At 29.2% G+C, this 12590-nt stretch overlaps 1 protein-coding gene across 1 annotated transcript; it reads left to right on the top strand.

Annotated features, from left to right (window-relative positions):
• The first annotated feature begins 8777 nt into the window (after nt 1–8777).
• Nucleotides 8778–10365, top strand: LOC131803686 (uncharacterized). The gene is made up of 3 exons (XM_059125189.1): nt 8778–9877; nt 9950–10179; nt 10236–10365. Exon 1 carries the CDS (start codon nt 8811–8813, stop codon nt 9768–9770), a length of 960 nt encoding a protein of 319 aa, XP_058981172.1. The 5' UTR covers nt 8778–8810; the 3' UTR covers nt 9771–9877; nt 9950–10179; nt 10236–10365.
• Nucleotides 10366–12590: the final 2225 nt, after the last annotated feature.

The raw sequence follows: 12590 nt of genomic DNA on the forward strand, positions 1-12590 counted from the left end.
AACAAGACGTGGATTTTTTAAGAATATTTTTTAAGGACTAAATAAGACGTGGATTTTTTAAAAATATTTTTTCAAGACCTATTCACAAACGTGGATTTTTTAAAAATATTTTTTCAAAACCTATTCACAAACGTGGATTTTTTAAAAATATTTTTTCAAGGTCTGAGGAAGACGTGGAGTTTTTAAAAATATTTTTTCAAGGTCTGAGGAAGACGTGGAGTTTTAAAAAATATTTTTTCAAGGTCTAAGGAAGACGTGGAGTTTTTAAAAATATTTTTTTAAGGTCTAAGGAAGATGCGAAGTTCTTAAAAATATTTTTTCAAGGTCTAAGGAAGATGTGAAGCTCTTAAAAATATTTTTTCAAGGTCTAAAGAAGACGTGGAGTTTTTAAAAATATTTTTTCAAGGTCTAAGGAAAACGTGGAGTTTTTAAAAATATTTGTTCAAGGTCTAAGGAGGACGTAGAGTATTTAAAAATATTTGTTCAAGGTCTAAGGAAGACGTGGATTTTTTAAAAATATTTTTTCAAGGTCTAAGGAAGACGTGGATTTTTTAAAAATATTTTTTCAAGGTCTAAGGAAGACGTGGATTTTTTAAAAATATTTTTTCAAGGTCTAAGGAAGACGTGGATTTTAAAAAAATATTTTTTCAAGTACAATTCACAAACGTTGATTTTTTAAAAATATTTTTTCAAGGACTATTCACAAACATGGATTTTTTAAAAATATTTTTTCAAGGACTATTCACAAACGTGGATTTTTTTAAATATTTTTTCAAGGGCTATTCACAAACGTGGATTTTTTAAAAATATTTCTTCAAGGACCACGGAAGATGTGGATGTTTTAAAAATATTTTTTCAAGGACCACGGAAGATGTGGGTGTTTTAAAAATATTTTTTCAAGGACCACGGAAGACGTGGGTGTTTTAAAAATATTTTTTCAAGGGCCACGGAAGTTATGGATTTTTTAAAAAAATGTTTTCAAGGAGTAACAAAGACGTGGATTTTTTAAAAATATTTTTCCAGGACTAAAAAAGACGTGAATTTTTTTAAAAATATTTTTCCAGGACTAAAAAAGAAGTCTTTAAAAATATTTTTTCATGGCCTTTTCACAAACGCAGATTTCTTAAGAATATTTTTTCAAGGACTAAGGAAGACGTGGAATTTTTGAAGGTCTACGGATAACATGGAGATTTTAAAAATATTTTTTCAAGGTCTAGGGAAGACGTAGAGTTTTTAAAAATATGTTTTCAAGGTCTAAGGAAGTCGGAGCATTAAAAAGAATTTAAAAATTTCTTTTCAAGTTCTAAGGAAGACATGGAGTTTTTAAAATTTTTTTCGAGGTCTAAGGAAGACGGGATTTTTAAAAAAAGATTTTTAAAAATATTTATCCATGGACTTTAGAAGTTTTGGTTTTTTTAATATTTTTTTTCCAAGGGCTTTAGAATTTAAAAAAAAATATATATTCTTTCAAGGACTTGTTTTTGTAAAAAAAATATTGTTTCAAGCACTAAAGAAGACATGAATTTAAAAAAATATTGTTTCAAGGACTTGTGTTTGAAAAAAAAATATATTTCTTTTCAAGGATTTCAAAAGACGTGAATTAAAAAAAAAAAAAATTATTTCAATAATTTTTTTTAAGGACTTTTGAACACGTGGATTTTTTAAAACTATTTTCCAAGAATACGTTTTTTTTAATATTTTTTCAGGGACTTTGGAACTCGTGGATTATTAATGAATATTTTTTCATAGACTAGGGACAGACTTGAATTTAATAAAATTATTTTTTCGATAATTTACTTGAGAAAGACTTGAATTTAAATAAAATAAATTGGAATTGACTTTTATTTTTAAAAATATTTTTTCACAGACGTGGATTTTTTAAAACATTTTGTTTCAAAGACGTGAATTTTTAATATTTTTTTCAAAGATTAACAATTCACATCCTTAAAAAATATTAAAATTATTATTGAATATTATTTTTTTAAAAAATGTGAATTTTTAAAAATATTTATTTTTATGTTATTTTCTTTAAAATGTGTGGGCTCCTGACCCAAAATTTATTGTTTTCCCACTGACATGAATTTTATTCAAATGAAATACTTGTTGAAACTTTATTATCTCCACATTGCCACCACAAATACTTTCACTTCATGAGTTTTCTGCCTAAGACAACATAAATTTGTTATTAATTCTCCTCGGCCGAAAAATAGTTTTGCCAACTTTTTACTCTAATTTTTAATTAAAATAATAATTTGCATATTTTGTTCTCGATTTACACTTGAAAATTTTATTCAAATATTTACACAAAGTTGGTGGAGGGGGGAAACCCCGAAAAATATCAGCAAACAGCATGAGAGAGAGGGAGAGTAAGGAGGCGTTTGAGTTAGTTATTTAAATACCTACTTCCGGTGAGAAGTGGAGCGAGTGCATTTAATTTCACTGGCTGAACAATTTTTGAAAAACAAAAAATGATTTCAACATTATTTTTCAACAGGCTGTGGAGGACAAGAATTTTTGTTAAAAAGTTGGTTATGAGGGGCGGGGTTAATTACATAAAGAATTAACAGGAAATAGAAAATCCTGCAGGCTTCAATTGCAACTGACTATAAGAGCCCCCAAAGGAGGGCCCAACAAAAATGAAAACCATCAGCAGAATAAAAAAAATATTCGCTGAAAAAAAGAAAAACTTCAAGTTTCATTTTAATAGATATATTTTTTATTTTTCCCAGCAATTCGCAGATCATGAATGAGGCGAGTAGTTGCGCTCAATGCTAGGTGGTTAGGAGCAATTTTTGTTTTCCAAAACATTTAACGAAAACAAGTTTTTTCCTTCACATTCTTTATCTACTTTAGGGTCTTTTATTTCTTTTTTTATTTTTCGTTGAATTTTCCTTTTTTTGTGTTTTACCATTGGCCCAGCAACAGGAAACTTGTTAAGTTTGCCCTACCATCCCTTTGAAAATAGAAGAAAAGCGAAGAGGAAAAAAATCGAAAACTTTTGACTTAAACAAATCTTTTGGCAAAAGTTTTCAGAGTTGCGTTTGCTTTGCACATGCTTTTCCTTTTTAACAGTATTTTATGAAGCATTTTCGGTGGGAGTTGGAACGACGAAAATTGTTTTCTTGAACTCCACACAAATACACCGACACACAATTGCTGTGAGAGTTATTTAAGCAAACTAAGGCAAAAGAAAACGACAAAGAATGCCAACTAAAAAATGGAAGCAACGAAAAAAAAAACACAGAAAACTAGGAAAGCATTGAAAGATGTTCTCGTAAAATGATGGTATGGTAACGATGAATTACAAAACTATGAAAATAAAGTGAACAGTTTTTTTTTTTCTGCGGAGTTCTGAATTAAATGTGGAAGGACATTTCGATTTGGGGAGTATGGGAAGTTAAGGAAAAAATTAAATGATAAGAGAGGACAAATTTGAGGATCATGTGGGGCGTATACTTTATGACAGGACGTATACGTCTCGAGATATTCGATGGCCATGTGGCGTATATTTAATGACAATATGTATACGTTAGCTGGTTTTGCAATTTTATAAAAAAATTGGATTTAAATGCTAAGGGGCAACTTTAAAGTCAATTTGAAAAATAAGGTAAAAAAGCGGGTAAAACCCCAAAAAAATAAAAAATTGTTACCCTTTCTGTATATATATGAGACAAGAACCTTTATCAAACCGCAAATCCTTTAAATCCAAAGGTATCGTAGCAAAAGAGCTATGCTGAACAGAGGACATATATTGAGCGATTTTGTGAACTTTGGACCCTAAACGTCGACTAACAGCTCATTCCCTTTGATATTATGGCTGAAACATTCTGAATCCCGAAAATCATGACGGTTCGTTATAAGGGCAACTACATTTAAAATTAAGACGCTTTTTAATTCCATCCGCTTTGCAACTCCAACCTTTCTTTGTTTTGACTTGAAAGTAAAAGAGTTTCAATACTCTTTTATTTCTCTACGTCTTATTGGAACAAAAATATTTTTGTTTTTTTTTTTTATCGAATGGTCCTACAAATTTATTTGAAAAATATGCACATTTTCTGTCTTTGATGGACTATGAAAAAATAATCTTACAATTTCCTCTTTTAGTTGACTCGATTGGTCTTTGAAAAAATATTCTTCATAACGTAAAAAAAAAATCCTTAATGCTCTTGTAAAAATTTCGAGTTTATTATCTCTGATGGTCGGTCTATGAAAAAATATTATTAAAATCCTTAAAGCTTTTGGTGATCCTGGAAAAATATCCTTTAATATATTTAAATTCACATTTGTATTCTTAACCAAAAAAAAAAAATATTTTTAAGTTTCTTTAAGAGGTTATTTAAAAGAAATTCCACTTTTTTATTCGTTTTGGTAGTTATTGAAAATATAATCGTTGAAAAAATATTTTTAAAAATTTCAAATTTACGTATAATTCATGAAAAAATGCTATTAAAAATCCCACGTTTACGGATAGTCCTTGAAAAAATATTTTTTTTAATCCACGTTTTGTCCCCGAAAAAATATTTTTTAAAAATCAAAGTTTTGTCCTTGAAAAAATATTTTTAAAAAATCCTCGTTTACGGATAGTCCTTAAAAAATAATTTAAAAATTCCAAATTTACAGATAGTCCTTGAAAAAATATTAAAAAAATGCAAGTTTTGTTCTTGAAAAAATATTTTAAAAATTCTAGGTTTGGTCCTTGAAAGAATTATTCAGAAAAAATTCACGATTTACAAACGTCCCTTAAAAAAATACTTTAAAAATTTAAGTTTAGGGATAGTCTTTGAAAAACATTTGTAAAAAATCCATGTTTTGTTCCTTAGCAAAAAATATTTTTAAAAACTCCACATTTTGTCCTTGCAAAAATTTAAAAACAAAAATGTAGGTTTGGACAGAATTAAGAGAGAAATAAAAACACCCCTTTTTTCCTTACAAAAATAATTCTCAAAATCCACCTTTTGTCCTTAAAAAATATTTTTTAAAAATCCACGTTAGGTCCTGGGAAAAAAATATTTTTCTTAAAAGTCCGCATTTGGTCCTTGAATAAAATATTTTTAAAAAACTCCACGTCTAGTTCTTGGCAAAATAATTAAAAAAAAATCCACGAGAAAATTATTTTAATTAGTCTGATTTATGGATAGTCCTTGAAAAAGATATTTAAAAAAAATAATGGATAGTCCTTGAATAAAAAAAATATTTTTAAAAAATCCAAGTTTACGAATAGCCTTGAAAAAAAATATTTTTAAAAAATCCAAGTTTACGGATAGCCTTGAAAAAAATATTTTTAAAAAATCCACTTTTATGGATTGTCCTTGAAGAAATATATTTTTGAAAAATCTGCGTTTGTAGATTGTACTTCAAAAAATATATTTAAAAAATCCACGTTTGTAGATTGGCAAAAATTTAAAAAAATGTAGGTTTGGACAGAATTAAGAGAGAAATAAAAAACACCCATTTTTTCCTTACAAAAATAATTCTCAAAATCCCCCTTTTGTCCTTAAAAAATATTTTTTAAAAATCCGCGTTTGGTCCTTGAATACAATATTTTTAAAGAACTCCACATTTAGTTCTTGGCAAAATAATTAAAAAAATCCACGAGAAAATTATTTAAAATAGTCCGATTTATGGATAGTCCTTGAAAAAAATATTTAAAACAAATATTATGAATAGTCCTTGAAAAAAACATTTAAAACAAAGATTAATGGAAAGTCCTTGAAAAAAAAATTTTTGAAAAATCCACGTTTATGGATTTTCCTTGAAAAATTGTATTTAAAAAATCCACGCTTTTAAATTGTGTTTTAAGAAATATATTTAAAAAATCGACGCTTTTAAATTGTGTTTTAAGAAATATATTTAAAAAATCCACGTTTGTATATTGTATTTCAAAAAATATATTTAAAAAATCCACGTGTGTAGATTGTACTTCAAAAAATATATTTAAAAAATTCACGTTTGTCCTTGGAAAAAAGTTTGTTAAAAAAAGTTTCATCCTTGAAAAAAATATTTCAAAAAAATTCCAATTTTGTCCTTGAAAAAATATCCACATTTTGCTCTGAAAAAATATTTCTTAATCCAAATTTCGTCCTTGGAAAAAAAAATTTGAAAAATGTTGGTCCTTGGAAACAAATTGATCCTTGATTTTTTTTTTAACAACGTTGTGTTCTCGAAAAAAAAAATATTTTTAAAACATTCAAGTTCCCGGATAGTTTTTGAAAAAAAATACTCAAAAAAATGTACCTGGATAGTCATTGAAAAATATTTTAAAAATTCCCGTTAGTGAATAGTCCTTGAAATAATATATTAAAAAAATACTTCTGCGGATAGTCATCATCAAAAATATTTGTAAAAAATCCAGGTTTGGTCATTGGAATAATATATTTAAAAAGTTTATCCTTGGAAAAAAATAATTTAAAAAAAAACCGCGTATGTTCCTTGGAAAAAATATATTTAAAAACTAAAAAGTAGATCCTTTGGAAAAATATTAAAAAAAATCCACGTTTGTTCCTTGGAAAAATATATTTAAAAACTCCAAAGTTGATCCTTTGGAAAAATATTTTTTTTTTTTTTAAATCCACGTTTGTAAATTGTCTTTAAAAAAATTTTTCTCAAAAAACCAACGGTTGTGAATAGTTTTGGTAGAAATATTTATAAAAAATGATTGGTACGAAGGTGTCTTAAATCACATTTAAAAAAAATAATTTATTATCAGCGACACTAGAACTTCATATCGATACACATATTGCCATGTTTGGTCTTACATCTTCGAAAATTGTCTAGATTGTGTTTCTCTTTTTGATACTCTCCCAGAAAGTAATTTGGAAGATTGACCACTTAAAATACATTTATTAGTCAGTTTTATCACGGAAATGCTTCATGACATTTAAACGTCGATTCAATTCAAAAGTGCATTATATTTTTTTTTAATTTTTCCAATAAAAACATTTGCATAATTGAAATATATTTCCCAATATATAGCATAAAAGCTTGTAAATTATGAAAGTACTGACCAAAATGAGTAACCACATAAATCGTTAATTTAGGAAATAAATATCAATAAACTCACCTTTTAAAATTTTCTTTTCTTTAAATTCGAAAAATATAATTCTTTTCTACCTAGACCTACTTCCTATTAAATTTGCAAAGATTTTTTAGTAGGCGCACAAACACTATTTCACAAATCATCATTCGCGCCAACCCAATAAACCATTTCATTAACCCATCTTAAATGAATACAAAAATAAACTTACAATAAGCCATTTTCTACAACCTGTTATAAGCATACTTATGATTGGTTTGTTAAAGTAGAAAATATGAATACTTTTATAACCGTGTGTTAAAAACGGTTAAAATAGTAATTGTATTTGCAATAACACTTGCAAAACATTTGCTAGAATAATATATTTGCAAATGCGATTACAAATGACTTATGTTCGCAAGATTTATATAAGAATTTTCGAAATAACATTTTCAAACTGAGCTTCAAAAACGGTTAGCATTGCAACAATATTTGCAATAACACTTGCAATACACTTTGTCAGAATATTAATTTTGCAAATGTGATTGGAAAAGACTTATGCTCGCTATAATTTTACAAATGTCTTTGCCAAGCAGGGTTTTAAAAACGCGTAGCATTGTAACTGTTTGCAATAACATTTGTTATACATTTCGTGCGAACAACAATTTCGCAAATGTGTTTGCAAACGACTTATGCTTGCAACAGTTTTACAAATGTTTTGTAAATTGTATCCCGTTATTTTAACAGGAGTGTTTTGCAATATTCTGATTTACTTCATTCTCCGAGTTTTATTTGAAGAGTGAAGATTAAAAAGTGCCCAATAAAAAGTGAACGTAAAAATAAAAGTCAACTTAATTGAATAATTATTATATTATATAATTGACACAGGTACGTATTAAGTCATATTTTAAATATGCCGTACAAATTAAAACATAGTGTTCGTAAAGAATCAAAAGAAATTGTTGAATTGTTGTTAAATGCTAAAAAACGTAAAGAAGACGATTCCAACGAAGATGTAGTCGGCGCCAGTGAAAGTGGTTCTTATTCGAGTGATGACAATTTAAATAAAATAGAGTTTTCCAGTTCGGACGACAATGCCGAATTTATAGATTCAGCTGATATAAAGAGTGAAATTGCAGCTTGGGCTATCAAACACACAATAACAACTAGTGCTACAAATGATTTGCTGAATATTTTAAGAAAATTCTTTCCTTTTTTACCAAAAGATGCTAGGACATTAAAACAAACACCGCGCGATGCACCGATAGTTGCAATACAAGGAGGAAACTATGTACATTACGGATTGAAAGATTGTCTAACCGATTTCTTGTCATGCACGAAAAAATATCTAAAGACTTCTATTGATTTAAATATTAACATAGATGGATTACCGGTAGCAAAAAGTTCATTAGCACAAGCCTGGCCCGTTCTTATTAATGTCAATGACACTGATTTTGTGCATACAGTTGGTATTTATAGTGGAAACAGTAAGCCAATAGATGTTAATGAGTTTTTAGGTCCCTTTATCAAAGAATTAACCGAGCTTATGAAGGACAATTTTTCGTTTGATAATAAGACATATAAAGTTAACTGTAGAGCTTTCATATGTGATGCGCCGGCAAGGTCACTAGTTCTGGGAATAAAAACTCATACTGGATACAGTTGTTGCCACAAATGCAACCAGAAGGGTGATCATATAAACAACCGCATGGTGTTCAAATATGAAGAGAACACAATACGCACTGATGAAAATTTTAGAAAACGCTTAGATAAAAATCATCACAAAATACATAATCACATGGCCATAGAAGACTTGCCAATAGACCTAATAACATCGTTTCCCATGGATTATATGCATGTGGTTTGCCTGGGTGTTGTCAAAACTTTAATGACTTCATGGATAAAAAAGAGAAATACAACATCATCCCTTTCAAGGGACAAAATTACAATATTAAACAATCTTCTCTTGTGTTTAAAAGGACAACTTCCTCGTGAGTTTAGAAGAAGTACAAGAGATCTCAATGAGTTTGATCGGTATAAAGCAACTGAATTGCGAACATTTCTTTTGTATGTTGGTCCGTTTATCTTAAAAGGAATTTTGGATGACGAGCGGTATTTTCATTTTCTGCAATTGAGTTTAGCTATTAGAATTTTGTTAAGCCCTGAACAATGTAGATCAAAGAATAAGTGCGCTGACGCATTATTAAAGAATTTTTTGAAGTATTTGCCTAAATTTTATGACGAAAGTATTTCAACGTACAATTTTCATTGTCTCACTCACCTAGCCAGCGATTGTTTGCAATATGGATCATGTGAAACTTTTAGTGCATTTAAATTTGAAAATAAGCTGGGAATGTTGAAAAGGCTTTTAAAGAAAAAAAATAATATATCGGCTCAACTATATAATCGACTAGTGGAGCAAAGTATCAACATCTCACATAGGGATAATACACAACCCAAAATATGTGCATTTTTTTCAGTAGTCCACCCTAATAATTATTATAAAGCTCAAAATAATCTATATCGCGTGTCATCAATAAGCAATCAAGATAGTAAAGTCATTGGACAGAAAGTTTTGAATTTGAGTTCAATGTTCCATAATCCACTGGAATCGTCTCTTCTTGATATTTGGCAAACAACTAAGTTAACAGTTTCACAAGAATCCTACCAACATAGCTTGAAAGACATTACTAAAATCTGTGCTTTAAGAAACAAAAATGATGAATTTGGCTTTTTTCCAGTTATACACTATGACTGAGGACAGTAACATAAATTTCAACAACATATTCAACAACTCGCATAATCTTACTTCCTTACAACCAGTATTAAATAATATGGGCCCCCTACAACCTGTGACACTAGAAGGTAAATATTCGGTGAAATATTTCGATGGTATAATGGACACCAATTGCCGATATTTTTTCTAATTCTTTTCAGGGATGGTGGCACATTTTTCAAAAGCAATTGAACCCATGTTTATTAGGCTTACTAATGAAGTCACTTCATTACGTCATGAAATAAATGTCCTGCGTAATGAAGTTAAGGAATTGAAGAAGGAGAAATCGCTTGTTGAGTTGTTGATGCCTGAAAGCCCTTTTAAAAATATAGACGAGTTTATGGATTTCGAAAAAAAATTGCAGGAAGACAAAAAGTTTTTGAATATGTTTGTAAGTAGCAAAGGAAAATTAACCGTAACCTAATAATATAATAAACTTCTTCTAAGGGAAAGGAGCTGTTAACGGTTGCCAAAACTCCAAATTTTACAAAAAACTGTTGGCGAAAGCTACTAGTAGACGAACTGGCGCAAAAGATGTGTTGGAAGGGGACAGAGGAGAAAAAAAGTGTACGCAGCCATAGTTCAGCAAAAGCAATAAGAAGTAAGTAATTTACACGTGTTCTTAATTTACATATTTACTTGCTTTTCTAATTCTTTTCAAATATTATAGATGCAGCAATTTCTATTGGATTGAGCGAGGATGAATATATAAAAAGCACAAAATCTTTTTTCCAGTTCGCGAAAAATAGGCAAGAATCAAAACAAAAATATACTCCAAAGACAAAAAACAAAAATTAATTTTTTTCTTATGTTAGTAATATACCTTATATTAATAATACACCTGATAAAAATGTACAAAATAAAAATTAAACTATAAAAAATAATAAAATTAAAAGGTTTATAAAACTATTACGAAGATAAGTTTAATTTATATATGATAAGAAAACTATTTTTCTTCAAGCATAGTTAATAATTAGACTTCTATGCTTGTTGCAAACTATAAACCAGCAATATTAAAGCAAGGGTTCAATTTGATTTATTCAGCAATTGTTTACAAGCCTTTCATAATAGTAATAACAAGCTTATTCTAAGATTAAAGTTACTAGCTTGTTTCATACTATTGACTAGTAATATTATCACAAGGGTTCAATTTTCATTATTCTATAATTATTAAATTGCCTTTCATAACAGTAATCATAACAGTTTTCTAAGCTTAAATCTTATGATAGTAAGTTTGTTACAAACTTATTTTAAAGCGTTTTGGTTTGTTGGGAATTTTTATTCGTTTCTATTTTTGTCTCTTTTACAAATACTAAACAACTATGATTTTTTATAAATACCGATTAATTCCCTACTCACAACGAACACACTCCGTATTTCTTAGATTTTTTTTCACACGCACACACGCCCGTTTACCGATGCTCCACACGATGGCTCTGTCGATGTTCTGTCTCATCAAATCTACTACTTAATTTGCCAAAAATTGCATTTCAATAACAACAAATACACGCATTTGCTACTCTTTACACTTGTCTCTCCCTCTCCAAACAAATTGCTGCTCCCCTCAGGAGATAAGTGAAACTGTTTCCTTAAACACCATTGCCGCCTTTTTTGCATCAAAAGAGTATATGGAAAGAGGGTGGAAGGGGGCACCATTTTCCTTGCTTTACATTCACACTCACATACATATGCTGTTCTCTACTCCACTCTTCAAACTAGTCTAGCTTTCCTCTTTCACAATTTTTGTCAATAACTTTTGGCGCACAAATGCCAACCTTTCCATTAATCCCATTGCTATTCTCAACTGTACACTCTTCCCCTTTTCCCCTCTCGAAATCAGAACAGTCAAAACGAGGAGAGTGTAGTAGTAAATGATTTGACCATATTCAAAGCTCACGACTTCATCTATCAGAAGTTAATTCTTAAAGCACATCAATGAGCTCTAGACACACTGCAAATGAAGGGGGTGAAGGGGAGACTCTTTTTCTTTTATTCATTAATTGCACTATTCCACCTAGGTTTGTGTTTAACTTAAACAAATACAAATGCCATAACTTAATTCATTTTTCATTTTTATTACGAAATTCACACGCTTCCCGAAACCGATTTTATAATAAGAAAACGGACGACACACCGAATGATTTGTCAAACAATTTTTGGCTTTCGAATACAAAAAAATAATTTCTTTTTCTTGTCTAGCAATCCCAACACAAGTTTTTACATTATTTCAACTTAGAATTAACAAATACACCGATTATAAGTCATTAAATTGTCTATTTCATTATTTTTGTCAATTTATTTAACCAAACCGTGGAGCCTTTAACGAAAATATGCGAACGAATTTAAGGTCTAACAATAACTGACTCCAAACTCCAAAAAAGGAGATTCTGAAGGAAGGCGAAATCAAAAAATTGACTGTTCAATGAATGCATATGTGTGTGTATGTTCAGTGCTCCCACTCTCCTGCTTTAGAATTGCACAGTATTTTATTTCTCGCTCACTCTCTCTCTCTCTAATGTTGTAAGATAGAGTTGGAGAGCATTGATGATCCACTTCTCACACTCTCCGCTCTATGCAAATATAAAGTGGGTGGAATTGCATGTAAGGTGGAGAAAAATAGTGAGAAATAAGGAGAAAATGACTGCTAGGGCAAAGACCGCTCTCCAGAAGGGCTGCCAGGTGATTTTAATAAAAAATCATGAAAATGACTTTAAATAGAATAAAGATGAAAAAAATCAAATTTATTTTAAAAAATCGTCAAAAAATTAAAAAAATACATATTTAAATAAATGTGAAACGTAT

The sequence above is a fragment of the Musca domestica genome, unplaced genomic scaffold (assembly GCF_030504385.1).
Source record: "Musca domestica strain aabys unplaced genomic scaffold, Musca_domestica.polishedcontigs.V.1.1 32, whole genome shotgun sequence".
Lineage (NCBI taxonomy): Eukaryota > Metazoa > Arthropoda > Insecta > Diptera > Muscidae > Musca > Musca domestica.